The sequence below is a fragment of the Lissotriton vulgaris genome, chromosome 6 (genome assembly GCF_964263255.1).
Source record: "Lissotriton vulgaris chromosome 6, aLisVul1.2, whole genome shotgun sequence".
NCBI lineage: Eukaryota > Metazoa > Chordata > Amphibia > Caudata > Salamandridae > Lissotriton > Lissotriton vulgaris.
In genome coordinates this window covers 1,924,091,720-1,924,109,857 of record NC_141694.1, presented here as the reverse complement: position 1 = coordinate 1,924,109,857, position 18,138 = coordinate 1,924,091,720, and the positions used below count along the sequence as shown (strand labels likewise).

Below are 18,138 nucleotides of genomic sequence, written 5' to 3'. Positions count from 1 at the left end.
TAGGTATAGACAATGGAATTTGGGGAGAAGATTTCAACCAAATGCTGAATTTGGATTTACATAGATCAGTTTGTTCAATTAGACCTTCTACGCAGTCTGCAATGATAGCGTAAATCATGAATGCTGGTGACTTTTTGGATGTTTGGTGAGCACCGCATCGAAACCATGGTACAATACAAATATCAATCAACTGTGCAAGATACAAGCTCAAGAATACTCTATTGGCTGATGTCTATGGGCCTGACATTGTTGATTGGGCAAACTAGTTGACACGCTGGCATTCTAAGCAGATCCTTATCAGACCACTCCCCAATAGGTCAGGGTCAGAACTGGAGATCTAAACCAGAACCCTAAGGAATGAGCTGCGTAAAGCAATCACAGAATATGAGGACCTCAACCTGATCTCTGTGCTGCAGATCACTATGGTGTGGCAGGCCGGTAAAGTGTATATTGTGGGTAAGGGCATAGCAAAGGAAGCAGCGACATTGAAAATGCTGTGAGAACGATTAACATGACTTGAAATTTCTCTTAGGTAGCTGGAAAAGATTATACACTGGATCAAAATGATATCACCCTTTCCTGAATGAACGAACCATTAAGCAGGTACAAGAAGATTGCAGAGCAGGAAGGGAGATTCCTAGGAAATCAAGCTGAGGAATTGTGTATTATTAACAATTTACAGAATCTTAATCTACACTCAAATTCACTCATGTATACTGACCTGATACTATTGCATTTGCAACAATTGTGATATGAAGTCTGTTATCCTGGCTCGTGCTAACTAGGCCTCATTAGGTTTCAACACCATCTTGTCAAAAATGTATGTCACATTCATTGTTTATTTTTGCTGCACATAGTCAAGCAAGTCATGTTTGTTTATTTCTGAATGACACTGTTCTTGAAGAAGATTCTTTGGCATGGACTTAGAATGTAACATTTTTCCAAGGCTCTTGCATGTGGTATTGCATTCATTCACAACGGTTTACTATTGTTTATGTATCTACTTTGTTCTGCCACCTCCTGTTGACATTAGGTCAGGGGAATGGAGGGTATTAATAATCCATGTAGTAGGTTAGTGCTTAGATAGTAAGGTTGTACAATGTTTTTAATGTCTGTATTCTGATTTGTAGAAAATGTATTTTCTTGCTCACACCACGATTCAGCGGTTTGCATACTGTTCTATGGGGAGATTTCATACACAAATGCCCAATTTTGGGCGTGAGCTGGGAGATCCTGATTTTCCTGCACATTTGGAACGTGGGGGATATTATCAACAAAAGGCGATACATTATCAGCGCTTTTATCGACAGAAAACTGCAGATAAAACGGCGATAATGGGCTTGATAATATGCCCTTGAGAATTCCCGTAGAAGCCCATGTTCTGGTGTGAACATGGGCTTTTATGGGAGTTCACAAGGGCATATTATCAAGCCCATTATCGCCGCTTTAGCGGCAGTTTTATACCGATAAAAAGTGCCAATAATGTATCGCCTTTTGTTGATAATATGCCCCTTGGTCTTTTATGGATTGTGCCTATTAATCTGTATTGTTCCATTAAAGAGAGCCTTCATTGCAATGACTATATGCATATAGATGAGATTAGTTGCATTTGCACACCATTCCCGATCCAACAAACCAGTGGACGTGTTTTTGTAGTGTAAGGTTTTAGGAGTACAGCACACTCACAAAACTCATGACAATAGACTGGAGAAAAGTAGAACACCCAGTTGAATGCTGTCCAGTACCCTTAGAATTATTGCATGAATTCACCCCACTGTGGGGTCGTTCTAGAGACACTACTACAGCCCAGTAGCGACAAATCTTAATGATATCACACTTGCATGATTGGAAAGGTTCACTTGTCTGCCTTGAGGATTTACTCAGCTTCCCTTAGCAAACTAGGTCTCGACAACCCTAACCTGCCCTCACCGCCCACTCTGTCCGCAAGCACCGGGACATCCTCATTGGGGGTAGCTGAGCGCTATGTAAGCTTAAATACTTACGTACATACTAGAGGTAATAAAGTAGCTGCAGAGTGGTGAGATACCCGGGTCTGATGAGATTTCACTCCAATTGTATTCAACTTATGCTGATTTAATAATCCCCCACCTACTTAAGGAGTATGAAGAAGACATTCTGGAAGGGTGACTGCCCATAATGACATGAGAGGACATTTGGATAGCACTTCTCAAACCAGACAGATCAGGAGAACTCTGTGTATCATGTAAACTACTGTAATTGCTTTACATTAACAATACGATATTTGGAAAAGTCCTAGTTAGTAGGTTAACACCACTTATGTCAGGTCTGGTACTTCCAGACCAGACTGATTTCATACCCAGCCACCCAACATTGTTAAATCTAAGTACTCTCCTAGCAGTGGTACTTGATTTAGACCCTCAATTACTGACAGTGTTGCTTTATCTTTATGCTAAAAAGTATTTGACTCTCTGGGATGGCCATATGGGTTTCAGGTATTAAGTAAAATGGGCCTGGATAGGCGTTTTATTACAATTATATTGTTCCATATGAACCCCTTGGCCAAAGTGTTTATCAATGAACAGTGGCACCAGACAGTGTTGCCCCTCTCACCACTCCTATTTGCCATTTCTGTGGAACCCTTGGGCTTTGTTGTACAAGCAGCTGCATGCACACAAGTTCAAGTTCGGGCATTTATATAGCGCACTACTCACCCAGAGAGTCTCAAAGCGCTTGGGGAAGGGGTTCATTATTTGTCAAATAGCCAGGTTTTAAGTTCTTTTCTGAAGGAGATGTGGTTTTGAGTAAGGCGGAGGTGAGTGGGGAGTGAGTTCCAGGTCTTGGCAGCCAGGAAGGAGAAGGATCTGCCACCCATGGTGGATTTTCGGATGCGCGGGACTGCGGCGAGAGCTTGATAGGACAATCTGAGATGGCAGATGGGTTTGTAGAAGGACAGTCGAGTGTTGAGGCATTCGGGTCTTAGATTGTAGAGGGCCTTGTGTGCGTGGGAGAGAAGACGGAACGTAATTCTTTTGTTGACGGGAAGCCAGTGGAGGTCTTTTAGGTGTCCGGTGATGTGATCTTGGCGAGGGATGTCCAATATGAGTCTCGCTGATGCGTTTTGGATGCGTTGGAGTTTTTTCTGTAATTTTGCTGTGATTCCGGCGTATAGTGTGTTACCATAATCCAGACGACTCGTGACCAGTGCATGGGTAACAGTCTTTCTTGTCTCTAGGGGGATCCAGCGGAAGATCTTTTTGAGAATGCGAAGTACGTTGAAGCAGGAGGATGAGACTGCGTTGACTGAACACAACCGGAAACATAAATCCAATTGTTCAAGAAACCGTCTAATTCAGTGCTATCTCAGGACTAAAAATCAATTGTGCAAATTGAAGTAGGCAGATTGGCAAGTTGTATTCATTTGGGCAGGACATGTCCATGCATTGATAAGTTTTGGGAGTTGAGCGATGACTGCGCTATACAAGATAAGTCTGTGCACCGTTACTCCCATTGTTCGCACTATTGGGCTTGAGGATTTGTAGCCGTGGCTCTGCTTCTGGCAAAGTGTGGAATTGCAGTGTGATGGATGAAAGGTCCAACACTTACACCTAAAAAATGGAAACAAGACTTTAGTTATTGACTCATTCAGGACTGTTCCCCACAGTGGCGACATTGTGGGACTTCGGGGACCCACTGAGAACATAACTTTAATTTTACAAATGGCTTTACTGGTTTTAGTAAAAATAGAAAAAGAAACAAAAAACATAATAGTGACCAATCCGATGTGCCACTCACAAACAATATCACATCAAACAGAATAACAAATGTGAACAGTGGAGTCACAATCGGCTAGACATGTCGCATCCCCAACCTCTGGTGTGGCAGCATGTCATAATGAAGGGAGAGGTGTGGCGCCGCGGCCAGGGCGACTGACGCTGGAATCTGGGGATCACGGTTCGATCCCCAGTGCCGACGGCAGATTAGTCCAGCACCATGTGACTCTGGGCAATAGCTTGCTTAATCTTCCTGACGGCCCCCAGCGCCTAGAGACCCTCACGGGTGTGTGTTTGCGCTTTACAAATGTGGATTATTAATGAAGAAGGACTTTGCACAGAATTGGGTCGCAGTATGGTGTATTGTGGCAATAGTAGTCCAGGCGGGAATAACATGATTGGAAAGGGCACCCAGGAATGTGTGCATGCCAGTACAGGCTAACTCGCACATGGACATATAGGAAGAGCCTGCAGGCCAGTGTGAGTGGTCGCTCCGGGTCAGGACTCTAATTCTGGGGTGCCCATCAGGATCACCAGCAAGACCCACACCCCATAGTTGTAAGGAACAATGTTGGTGTTGCTATATTACCTAAACTATCTGTGGAGTCCACAGAGGGGCTTGGTCCCGCTATCTCATGAGCTGGGATGGCTCATCGTATGAATTGTAGGACGGGACAGTAGGACCTAGGATAGGGTTCAGGGTGGATATGCATCCTTTTTTGCCTCTAAGTTTCTGATGTAAGTATCCCAGCACCCAGCTCCAGTATTCCCCCATCCATGTGTACGTGCCACTGCGAGGACATCGAGCTCAGCTCTTGCCCATTTCAGAAATGTGGAGAGTCAACAGTGTGCATCAGGGGCTGCATGAGCCTTCTAGGACATTGTGATTTGCCGTTTGAAGAGTATGATGGCTAGATCAAGGAATCTATGAAAGTACTTATCTCCCTCAGTCTTGGGTCTAAGACCGAGTTGGCATGATTTCAGCAAGGGCAGGACCAAATGCTCCACCGAAGTGGCAGTAATTCTGTGACTTCCCCCCAGGCCGCTGCATCACTGGGCACTCCCAGACATTGTGGTAAAAAACCTAGCTTGTGTGCTCTACATCTGGCCCATGCAGAGCATCCCGTAGGAAGCATGCACTTGATGCGTTTCGGTGTGAGGTGTTCCAGATACAAATAATTACATTTCAAGTAACAGAAGCATAGATCATGTTAACACCTCCTTTTCATGTTGTAATGCCTGGGTCCATAGACTGTCTGTTAATTGCGTCTCGAGGTCCACCATCCATCGGTCTTTAGCCTTGTCATCCGACTCTCAGTGGGAATATTGCAACTCAACATAAAGGGCCACAATAGTTTTCTCTGTGCTTCTGTGTGACAGGATTGAATGCAGTGGTGGTATAGTGTAGTGATCGAATGCTGTACGGTGTGATACATCAGGAAATGACCTGACACAATGCAGTAAGTGTCCATAATCTCATGAAAGGGGATTAGTGCAGCTGCCATGAAAAGGTCCCCCATTTGGTCAATCTCTGCCTCTCTCCAAGGCGACGTGTCATGGTGTTGTTGAGTCACCTATTAATCACCAAAGGTATCCCATCCAGGGTAAGGAAAGCTCTGCACTAAACTCTCGTTGTGTCAACCGCTCGAACGCGGGAAAGGAAGCCATTCCTTTTTGTTAAATAACCCTCACACACTCTATTAGTGTCATACTTCATCATTGGGTTCACCCTGGGCTTGACCATATTTCAGGGCGCACTTAAGAGAGACAGGCCAGGGGGTCTAAAGATTAAAAATCCTCCTCTGTCTCCAGGTATCCCTTTAATAATGGAGTTGCAGGGGATATTAAAAAGAAGTAAAAAGGGGGGCCTCATCAGGAGGTAATGGTCCTATGACCATAATGCCATGCCAACATTTTTCAGCTTTATTAGGTGCCCCACATGGGTCCTGGGCTTTCTTCAGGGCAAAATCCGGTTCCCTCCCTGGGTCTTCAGTAAAGGTGCTTCCCTCTCTTGTTCACAATTGGGGGCGCAGAAAGCTGCACTCTCGTGAAAAAGGTGGTAGGTATACTTATGTCCCATCCAGTTCTGTAGTGCTTTATGTCCGCCTGTAGGAGAAAATAATGAGAATAATCATATTTGTCTGTTTTTCCTGCACACCATTCACCCATGTAGTTCCAGCCTACTGGGTGGGTAATGTGCTCTTGCTCCATTAATTTGTTGTGATCTGTGATCAAATGAGCTTTCTTGGGATCGTGTTGTCCCCTATAGTCGCATTTAGCAGCGCGCGATGTTTAATCGCATCTATATATGCAAGTCCCTAAACACTAAACTGTTAAAAACTCCATGGTAGTACTTTCACTGTTACTCCAAACTCACATTCACACGTCAGGGCAGGTACATGATCCTCTTTTCACTCATGATTATTCTTACGTGCCGAACGTCTTACCCTATTCCCGATGGTTTTGTGAGTCTCAAGGGACTGCGGTTAGTGGGGGTAGCCTTGAGGTGTATGTTGTCCTACTAAGGCCCCTTCGCAATCAAAGGAAGACCCACTTACTTCCTCAAAGGTTCTGACCCTCCGTCACACCTACATGGTTCCCGGGTCTCCATCTGCGGCGGACACGGCCCATAAAGCAATCTCTTCCATACATCTCCTTGCTTTCTGGGATGTGGAGTCCCACCCCCGGCGCAACTGTATGACATCATTTCTGTGTGTCCCAGACGGGACTACAGAAAATGGGTTACCTTATGGGGGATGAAGTCCCTATCACTGGGTAATCATGGTTAATGGCATGCAGTTGAATTTTCAATTTGTATAGACAACTTTATTGTTTCATAATTTCATTTTCATCGATCTTGTTTAAGTTCTGGATATGAAAATCACATATTTGGCCAGATACTGTGTGGTGCGATACCCGTAGTACGTGTAAAAATGCGGGTGTGAGCCAAGAATACGAAAGGAAGGGCACGTAAAACATTATAACTGTGCTTATCCCAGCCAATTCATATAAAAACATCAACCTGACGTTACCTCGTTTCTTCAGAGAGGGAGTCTATTCTTACACCTAGAACGGACAAATTCAGGTGAGGTCCGAGGCACCGACGGAGAGGGCGGGGTCTCTGAAACCTGAGTGTTGACCAGGTGAGGTGAGGCCAATACCTCGCACAGGACAGGGGTGAAGATCACCCTGCCTGTATGGAGGTATTAATATTAATTAGATAACATACACGTTGCACGGAAATGTTTATTCATCAATGCAGTAGCTTAATTAAGATTGGGTTTTGAAGAAAGCCAGGGCAATAAGCCCCTCCTTGGCTGAAACTAGTAGACCAATTAGACCAGCGGCGTATTTGGTACAAGCCGCTCCTGCACCATTTTAACAGGTTTGGAAGTAATACCAGAATAAAAGTGTTTGTCTGCTTCCATATCCTTTTTTAATTTTTCACTTTTTTGCACTGCACCTGCACTTTTCATTAACTGCTCTAGCATAGGATCGTAGGTTCATTTTGTCTACACTTTTGGCCAACTTGGCTTCTGTTTTCCAAGACTTTCCTTTCTTGAGGAATTGTTAATGACTAACATGTCATCCGATCTACACAGGCACCTTCTTTGACTGTGAGGTGTTGTGGTAGGAAAGCAGGAGTTCCAGATGATGACACTGGCCACGAAGGGCAGTTGATGGAAATCCTATAGCTACTTTCCCATAGTGTTGGTAGATCACACAAATGAAATGTTGGATGGTCTCACACTTTTTGTGGGGGCTGGTTAATCAGTAATTACATCTCTTTTTCTGACCACCGGATTTCTATTGAAATGAGTATATGCCATTTGTTATTAATGATTTTCTTTATGGCATTAGAAGATGAATTGTAAGTGGTGACACATATTAGTGCTTCATTTTCTCTCTTTGTGTTTGTTTCTAACAGGGCTGCCCGTGGTGTGTTTCGAGACCTTTTTCGTGCCTGCTTGATCACCTTCTTAAGGTAGGATTTCTCCCGTAATTTCACAGTGAATTTATCAGCCTCCTTGTTGTAATTCCCAATGTCCGAACAGTTTCTGTGTATTCTCAGGTACTGTCCGATTGGGAGGTTTTCCCTCGAGGGTGAGCACTGTTAAAGTGTAGTGGGCTATTCGGGTCTGTTGGTTTCGTATATAGCGTCCTCTCCATTTTCCCATTGCTGGATATGATGTTGACATCCAGAAATGACAATCTCCTGTTGTTTGTTGACATCATGAAAGGTAAGAAATGATTGAGGCCATTGATTCAATTCCAGAAATATGCTGTGTTGTCTTGATCTCCATGCCATATGATAATAATATCATCTATTCTTCTTAACCAGCTGCGGATTCTGCCTGCATACGGGTTATTTGACCAAATGTGTTCCTCCTCCAGCTGGCTCATGTACAGGAATGCAATACTAAAGGCAAAAGTACTGCCCAAGGAAGTCCCATGTACTTGTAGGTAGAGTTGGTCTTCAAGCCTGAAGATGTTTTCCGTAAGGGCCATACGCAGGAGTTCCATGATCCACTCTACAGGGGCTTCCCAGTGTCAATCTTGTGCACGCAGTATATTTTCAATTACATGTAAGATTTCCTCTTCTGGAATACTGGTGTTAAGGGCCTCCGCATCCAGACATATCATAGTTTCTTTAAGGGGATCGTAGTCATACTCTGCTAGGATATTGAGCAGATGCTTTGTGTCCCTTACATATGACCTGATATTAGTGATGAGGGATCGTAAGAACCAGTCCATGTATTTTGAGAGAGGTTCCAAAATACATCCGATACCGGAGACAATGGGTCTGCCTGGTGGTGGGGTTCTGCCCTTGTGTATCTTGGGGATTGAGTAGAACAAGGGTGTTCTCAGTTTTTCTGTGTTTATGAAGTCTCTCCCATTTTTCGTGATCCAATTTCTCTCTAATGCTTCAGCAGTGATTGTGGATTTTGTTTTTTGTAGATGTGCTATGGGTGTTAAAGATTGCAGGGATCTGTTAGCATGAGCTGAAAGCCATTTTGTACTTGGCAGCCATTTTAGTTAGCCATGTGCTCGCCATGTGCTGTTTCCCTCTTCCAGAGCCCTGCACATGCTCAGAAGGGCCTAGCTAGTAAAATGCACCTGCTCCTAGTATAGAACTGTCAGGCTATTCCAACTAATGTGCTCAGTTGGGACTCTCCTCCCACTTTGTTGAGCAAGCTGATCTTGTATACCCATATTAGTCATTTTGCATGCTTACATTTGCCAGGATCTCACCATGGTTTTATGCTGACTATGTAAACCTAAGCATATATTAGGCCCCTGTCTTCTTTACTCCTTAGAATGCCTCCTACAGTTCCTGAGGGTACTGTGTGATGTAGTCTCCCTCATCTGAGGTGAATTAAGATATATTTTATATCATCGCAGTATTGATAATTAAAATAATTTAATCTCGCTTGCATCGCCACGTGATATGCGACCATTCCTCAGGGTCTTCTAGGAAGATTCTAGGTTCATTCGTGACTAGTAGGCCTGTGGGCTGCATTTCCCCATAAATATTCCGTCATAATTGCTCCATGCAACAGGATCTTCATTTGATTCCTTTTCAGTTCCTTAAGTTCATCCCAGCTTTGGGATTGGTTTAAGCATTGGGTGATATTTTTATCTGACAAAAGAGATGGTGGCGCTAACATTGCTGATGCCATGTCATCGGAGTACCCGATTCCTAGTAGTTCAGTCATGTTGAGAGAAGGGTGTTGATTCCCAAGAGAACTAGTGAAGTGCGTGTGCAAGTTAAGTTCGTGCTGTATTTTATAAAGCTTGTGGAGTATTTTTATATGAAAAGGTTTGTGTTCCAGGGACTTGAAACTTGGACATTTTCAGCATACCTTACAGCTGTCCGTTGCAGTATCTATATTATGCTAGGCTAAGGTAGAAGAGCCCTTCCACTAAGCTGGAAGGGTAGAGAGGTATTCCCGGGTGTGGATTCATCCTCCCTAATCAAATATTAATCACCAAAGGTTGTAGTGTCGTTCCTATCTCCCTAATAGGCTCTGCTCATTGGAATAATATACACTATAGTTGAGGCATAGGACTGAGGTCAGTATGTCTCTATTGAGTACATTAAACTTAATTGCTTGTGTGGGCCATCAAACTCAGAGGTCACTAGAAACTTTCTCGAATAAACAAGAAGGGATGAGTTTCTGACAACCGCATGAACATGACAACTTTGGTTCTCTTTAGAGTCGGAACAATCTTAGAGTCGTGGAAACAATAGATAACCGTTTCACTCAGTCAGTCGTGCATGCTTCGTTTCTACAGAGTTTGCACAGAAAGAGAGAGACGGGCGTTTCAATAAAAAGGGTTTATTAAACAGTCTTATTTCTCAGGCAAGAGGTAGGAACTGCTAAAATCGTAAGACAGAATGCAAAGTATAAAATGTACAGCGTTAGCAGTAAGATGAAATAAAACCTTAATAGCATGTCTTGTAGCTATGACATATATTTATTAACATACATACATAAATAACATAGGCTAAAATACTCATCTGGTGTGTCTAAATAATCCTACCCCAGTGTACCTAACCTAAGTCTAGTACGAGGGAAGAAGTAGGTGCTGTTTTAGTCTGGTTTAGTTATTCAAAGAGTTGCCAAATGTTTCTAATCAGCTCCATACCTTAGAATGAGAGAGGTTGGTATCTTTGCCCCAGACACGATCTCTAACACCCCACAAGGGGAGTCAGAAAGACTGGAGCTGGTTGATCGGCGAGGAGGATGACAGCGTCTGGTCAGTTGGGGAGTTAGCTTCCTTCGGTACTTGCTGTGGTGAGCCGCGTCATGCAAGTATGTAGCCAAACCGCACCATGCTTTGCCATAGTAAGTGAAGGTATATTTATACCTTGAAGGTGTTTAGGAATGCCAGTATTGATGTAAAGTCGGGCATATGAATGTCATGAATGAACCCCTAAGGAATAGATGTTCATGCATAATAAATGAGTTCTTGTGGAAATCAATATTCAAGTAAGGGGAAGTCCTAAAGGCTTAAGAGTCTAGTTTTCCAAGAACTCGTTGTGACATAGAGGAACGGATGTAGGTGGCCATGCCTCTATTTGGTTGGCATGGACAATGCCTAAATAAGGGCTGGATTTCTATGCCTATACAAGGGCAATGTGAATTATATCTATATAAGGGCATGAAATGGGAAATTCATACGGAATCTAAATCGATACACAACACCCACTCCACTTTGGTATATACAACGTTACTAAATCCTAAACATATCTAAAATATATCTACACACGAAGGGCTAGACATATGTCCAAAATACATTGTAAAATGCATTAGAACTGGTTGTAAGCATAAAAAATGCCTTGGTGCTGTACATATTAAAGCAATGTTTCATTCTAAGCATATGTTGACATTTGAAATGCAAATTGAATGAATCACGAAAATTTACATTTATGAAATGGCTCGTAAATACAGAAGAAAAGAGGCTGAAACCATTTTATTTCAGAATACATAATCATTTGGTTGTGGACAAGCTCATATATTGTCTCTGGAAGTATTCAAAGAATTCTTGTCCTCTCTGAATAGTTTTACTATCAGCAGATTACTTGTGCCAAAAAATGAAAAATACAAATTTGGAAAAAAGAATAATCATAGAAAAAAGAGTTCCAAAGTTAGTGCCTTGAAAAAATGAAGGTCAAATTCATAACACTGTGTGCCAAAATCAAAAGTCAGTGTTAGGGCTGGGAGAAAACATGAAATCTTCTATGTCTGTTGACAAAAAGTCTTCTACCATTGTAGGTGAAAGTTGGAATACCTTGTTTAAAAGATTAACCGCACATAGATGTGAAGCATCTCCTTCAGCATTGGTCGCATCAGCAATGTTCATATCGGATGTTACCTGCGCACCTGTTGTTTCCTCTCGTACCTCAGCATCAGCATTTTGTGTCTGTGAGATCTTAATGAATGCCATCATCAGGATTGGTAGCCCCTGGGGACAACACATAGCATGGGCCGTTTCAGGCTCCAGCAGAGTATTGATATCCGTAGGCATGACTCATGGGAGTGTTAGACAGATGTTTAACACACATTTTTCACCGCCAAGCAGGCTGCGTAGAACAGGTTAGATGCAATCTTGCCAGATTGGTCTGAATGACAGAAACAATGTGGTATTTAATTCTCATAGACAAGGTAAACCTCAAATTTGAACGATGCGCTCACGACACTTCATCTCCAATAGAGCTCTCTCTATGGTGCTTGGAGTGGCGCTGGTGATTTGGCTTGCCATATTGTAGCAGTAGGAGCAAAACTAGGATCCCTGCAACAAGTCCAACAAGCATTGGCATAGCCAATAGGTCTCGATTTTGGGACCTTATAAGTATTTAGTTATGCAGCACAATATCCTTGGTGCAACAACAACTGTTGCATGGCTAAACACTTATAAGCTCCCAAGGCAAGACCTATTGGCTATGCCAATGCTTGTTATTTGTTAATGGTGGGTGTGTGCTGATGTGTTCCTTGGCTGTGTGTGCTGTAGATTCACCGACACATGCGCAACCTGGCAATTACTTAATTTGCGGACACACGCGTAACGTCATGTGATTGAATTATGGTGCAGAGAGCGACATATGTAGCATATGCGGGAGTTTGAAGGATTTGCAGTACGGGGAGCAGCAGCATACGTGTACATATATTGAGCAGTTGATTTACATAGAAATGTCTGTGAAAGAAACATTATAGTTATAGACTGCAGAACAATAACTTGGAAACTTTGTGGGCGGTATGAAATGACAATTTCCGCTGTGATTTCCAAGCAAGGAACATTTGCTTTACTGTAGAATAGCAGCAGTTGCTGTGCGTTAAGGCGACAGCAACAATATTGACAGCATTGGTGTTCGGCAAATATTGCATGTTGGCTGTAAGGTAGCAGCAGTTAAGAAAAAAAAGACAGTGCTTAAACTTACCAGCTTTTTCCCATTTAGACAGATAAGTGAAAACCATCACTTATTGTGATTTCAAATGTGGTTAGTCAATCATGGCAGTTTAAAATATTTCTCATCCACAGCAATTTTTTACTGCCAAGAGGGAGCCTATTTTGCCTTGAAAAAGGTGGGAGCAGTTATTTGATTCACATCTACTGGCAATTGGTGGGGAGAAATTCTCTGCTATGAGAAAACAATCTATATTACTACACAATTTAGGGGTTGACAGTAGAAATGTATATGAGAGCTTGGATGAGATTACCATTGGTCACGGGAAGGGGAGCCAGATAATGTGTATGACATGTTGGTAATGATGCTTGAAAATAATTTTGACTCACAGAATAATATTTTGCTCAAGAGCCACAATTATTTTATTAGGATGCAAGGGAAGCAGGAAAAAATTGATAGTCATCTTTGAAAACCTTAGCATGTACCTGTGAATTTAAACAACTGGTTTATTCTTTGGTCAGGGATCAAATAGTTAGATGTACCAACAATGTTAAGGTGCAAGAGAAACTTCTAACAAAGAATCCTGATTTGAAGGAGGTTGTGACTTTTGTCGAGGGCATGGAAAATACCAGCATGTGGGTGCATGAGATGAGGGAAGAAAAGCGTAAAGATGCCCTAAAGGTAGAGAGTACTGTTCACAAAATCAAAAAAGAGGGTGGCAAGAATGGGGAACCTAAAAATGTCCCAGCATTGAGAATCCCAAGAAATATTCCAACAGTGAAAATGCCAATGTGGTAAGAGTGTTGGCATGAAATGTTACATCTGTGGCATTAAAGGACATCTTTGCAACAGTACCTCCCTCAGACGCCTGGAGGGTGTGAGCATTGTATGTGCCTCTTTTCTCTTCACCACCATCCTCTTCCTGTTTCACAAGCAATGTATGTGGCTACCTCAACAAAAGGAGAGGCCGTGAGTCATAGTGCCCATATCGGCCCACACTCCAGCCCCCCGGGAACATACATATCCCATAAATAAACAGCCAAGAAAATTTGTTGATGGGGAAAAAGTTGCTGCAGGTTTATTAGCATACCAAATGCCAACAAGGTGGGTTATCTTACAAATGATCCAAAGGCGTGCCATCTTGAGGCCCTAAGGGGGCCGCCCTCTCATGAGGGTCCCCTGCGTGGACAAGTCGGTCAGCCCGCAATATGCGGTGGAATGTAGAAAACCACTTCGGCAAAATCATGAACATGCCCTCCACCTGCGCAGAACGGAACCATAGGCTCGATATTAACAACTGTGCACAGCGCCTTGAGCTGCGGCTGTGCTTCCAAGCTGTGCTGGCTGCAGCCCATGCTGTAACCCTCATGCTATAACAGAGGTAGTACATGCTTTAGAAGCAGCGAGATCTCATTAACAAGGGCACAAGGCTTTGCTCCCCCACCAAGTGTGGAGGTGTAGAACTTTGTGAACAATATACAATTTAGAAAAGCTTTGCTTTGTTAGCTGTCTGAAATGTATCAGGTGCTCGCGTGCACACTATCCTGTGCATTTATTAAAGTCACCAGTGCAACGTTAGTGCTAGAATTAATGTAGGAATCCCACCTTAGTGCTAGCGCTAATAGTTTTTGTCTATTTGCGTTAAGACATTCGCAAACTCATTTGCATAGATGCGTTTTTCCAGGTCACAGCCCTGATACTTGCAGTGTGTGTTAACTTTGAGTGTAAGCTGGCAGAACCTGAAGCCAGTTTCTATGGTAGGACTCCCAGGATTGGACACAATGTGGATGGTTTGTGGGTTACTTTCTTAGAAAGCTGCAGTTTGATTTGCAACGGACACACTGATTCTACACCACTACTTTTAGAGTAGATTAACCAAACTTTTGGGATTGCCAAATAATGATAGGAGTGCAACCGGCAAGCCCTCCAGGTGTACTCAGATGTATTTTTATTTTTACATGGAAAGGCCACATTTTCCGAGCCTCGTGCAACACCCTTTGTTGTGCTTGAAAGTGAACTACAGCCTAAGTGTAGAGATCTGGTTTCTGTTTGCCCCACTTGTTAACACCAGAGAGTCCTTCCTGAACTGATCTGTGGACCCTCTCCCCCTCCCATTAGCCACATCCCGGCCATCGCTAGCGTGACTCTGGACCAACAGCTCCTCGTTGTGAATGTTCTTACAGACCAGACTGGTGTGCATGTTAGGCAGGATGGGTGAGGACGGAGCATTGAGGGTCCCCACAATCCAGGCGAGACGGTGGTGGTGTTAAAGGGCTCACCTACCTCCGCTGCCTTTTGGCTGGCTTGGCGCGATAAATATCACTCCGGAAGTCCAGAAAGGACCAGAAGCAGTGTGTGTCCAGTGCTGAACACCTTCTACCGAGTCTAACCTGACTGCTAAAGTTTGTGTAAATTAAGTCTTCTCTGAAGAGAATTTACGCTGGTAAATCAAGCTTTGTGTGCAATTAAGTTTTCTTCACATGTTCTTCATGTGCATAATTCTCTACGGGTAAAGACGTCACATCGGGCAATAACCACACCCCACACCATTTCGGGGTAAAAGGCCGCTTTTATTGGACAGGTAGGCATTACACAATATAATAATATAACATGTCATAGCATCAACATTTCCCAATCTAACAACCCCCTCCCCTAATCCAATATCCTCCTGTCAACTATTTTCCCACCTTGTTCGGCCTAAACCTCCTCCCCGAGCCTTTTTCCCTCTCCTGGCTACCTCTTGACTCCAACTTCTCTCCCCTTCTTCCCTCTGTCCGAACCTATTGCTAATGCCCCCAACCCTTCCTGCCTGTCATGATTTCCTCCAAATCTGCCACCAGGAAAAACCCTATCACAGCTGTTTTTCCTGTCCCCGCTCCCGTAGGTCAATTGCTGTAATAGAACAAACTGTATCTAAAAAACCTCTGTCTCCAAACAGGATAATTCTTTATTCCCGCCCAAAACAAGGCATAAGCATGAAAAACATTTTTGATCCTATACTGTCGCCAAACAGTAAACAGCTCTATCCTAATAAGGACATATAGAAAAAACGATCACCCAATAAAATCTGAAATAGAAACATACTTAGCTACTAATGCAAAGAACAGTTTAAAACGTCTTTACATTTTTGAACGGAAAAAGTGGGGGGGAGGAGGAGGATGGGTGGGTAAAAAAACAAGGCAGAAACGGAAATAGGGATGGAGACGCAGAAAAGGTGAATTGTAAAAACAGTTGGCTGAAAACCAAAACGTGTGCTAATATACTGTCGCTAAAACAGCACCAATTGAACACCAAGGATTTATTCTTAAAATTCCAGCAATCATTTCCCGTATGCTTAGCAGATAAATCTAATTTCCAATTAAAGAGTGGTGCACCCCATCATGCCTAAAAAAACTGAAAATCTGCTCTGTTAATATCATCATGCTCCAACCAATAAATACGATTTATAAAACAAAAACTTTGCAAATCCCGGTTTACTTTTCTCCGTGCCCGTTCCACAGCCGTGTAACTGTTCGCCCCTCTCCATACTCTCCTGGGCAGTAAAGCTGTCAAAATGATCCGACAGTTGGGCCATGTCTTCAATAAAATATCAAGGTCAGTTTTCATGTCAATCAGCAAACCCAAACCAATTGGACCAAGTCATTTTCCCCCAGGTGTATTAAAAGTAAGTACGGCTTATCAATGGTACCAACTGGCCCCATTTGATCCCACTTTTGCCCCACCAAGAAAAGACAACGGCATCTGACGAAAAACCCAAGTTCCTGCCAAAATGTCGCTTGTCCGCCTGTGTGGCTGCCCACTTGATGAATGAATGGCCAATGAGCCATACTTGCGAGAAATGTCAACACCTGAAAAGAAAAAACAATTAACACCCAGAGTTTAAATAATATGTTCCAGTTGTCTAATGTAACGTAAAAAGCAATCGGAAGACCATCGCCCTTTTAATGTTCTCAACGGAGAAACCCCACCTGGCCGCTTCTGAGGCTGCCCCAATGCGAAAAGAATGTGTACCAAATCTTTTGGGATCTTCACCAATATTCGTCAGTGACTTTCTTAGAATGGCTAACAATTGTGATGCTTTAAATTGCGAGCCATCTTGATGATGAAAAATAAATATGGAAAATGCACCTCATATGCTTAGAAAATCGGACCAAGCTTGTATGGGGCAGAGAAGTCCTCCTATGGCCTGCAACATTACCGTGGAACCCTTACCTGCCTGATCAGTTTTGGAGTGCTCTAGATAAATTTCAATATGCGACTGAAATCATGATACGTGTGTGGTCCTCAAATCATCATTAACGGCAGTACCCAAGAGCTCTGACACCCTGAAAGCCCCAAAAAAGAGCCATACCATGCACAATTTAGATAAATGGAACTCAAATTCAGAAAAACTAATCTTGGGGAGAACAGATAGGATCTTGGATAACAATTTTAATGATATAGGGTCTCTCTGGTAGGAACCCCGCTTCCGTTGCTTAGACCAACCTTGAAGCATTCTCTTACCCATTTCACCTGTTGATGGCCTGTAACCCCAGAAACATTTTGCATAAAAGGAAATACCTGCTAATTTGCCAGCTATGGTGGTGGAAGAAACATATTTCTTGATGTTAGATATAATAAATCGCACTACGTCCTCCCTACACTGTCGTAAACCAAATCCAGTGTGAGCTCTAAACATGGCACCTGAATCTAAAAATTCCAGCCAAGCTCTTCTGTAAGCCAATTTGGTGCTTTTTGCAAGAGAGTTCTCGATGACCTGACAAGCATTCATACCCCCAGAGCCCATATCTCGCTGGGAATGGGAGTCTTCTGCAAATCCGCTCCGGGTTCCAAACCACGCAATCTCTCCCACTGAAAATGAGACAGGGCATCCACGATATTATTGTCTATGCCTGCAATGTGTTTAACCTTGAAGACAATGTTAAGCTGTAAACATCCAAGCATAAATATCTGTAGCAACTCCAACATCTGTCTATCTTTCGCTTCCCGGCTGTTGACTAAATCTACCACTGTCTTGTTGTCAACATTGACTAACACTGTCTTATTGGCCAATTTGTGACCCCATCTTTTAAGAGCCACTATGAGTGGGAAAAATTCCAAAAAGGCAATGCTCTTCTTTTCGGCAAACCAGTGTTCTGGCCATTTCTCAGCACACCACTTACCATCCCAAAATAAGCCAAAACCCATGGGCACCAGAAGCATCAGAAAAAAGTTGCAGTTACCAGAAAAATGTGTCATCCGTGGACCAAAGCGTGATACCGTTGAAATCCGATAGGAAAATTGAGCAAACCTAAAAATCTGCTCTCATATGTGCTGAAACCGTGATTCTGTGGTGAGGGAGTCGAATACCTGACATAGAAAAACCCAGCCTCCTGCGAAAAGACCTGCCAGCACGGATGACCTTGCATGCAAAATTGAAATGTCCCAGCAGACATTATGCTTCTAGTAAAGCCAGTTTGGGCGCACCGCGTGCCT

General features: G+C 43.1%; 1 protein-coding gene across 3 annotated transcripts in view; it reads left to right on the top strand.

The window, feature by feature from the left end:
* Positions 1 to 18,138, top strand: part of LOC147709940 (NACHT, LRR and PYD domains-containing protein 12-like) — a 521,467-nt gene that overhangs the window by 375,085 nt on the left and 128,244 nt on the right. For all 3 annotated transcript variants that reach the window (XM_086928353.1, XM_086928352.1, XM_086928351.1), the window contains exon 8: positions 7,681 to 7,737. In XM_086928353.1, the coding sequence (XP_086784479.1) occupies positions 7,681 to 7,737 (57 nt within the window). The remainder of the gene's footprint in view (positions 1 to 7,680; positions 7,738 to 18,138) is intronic.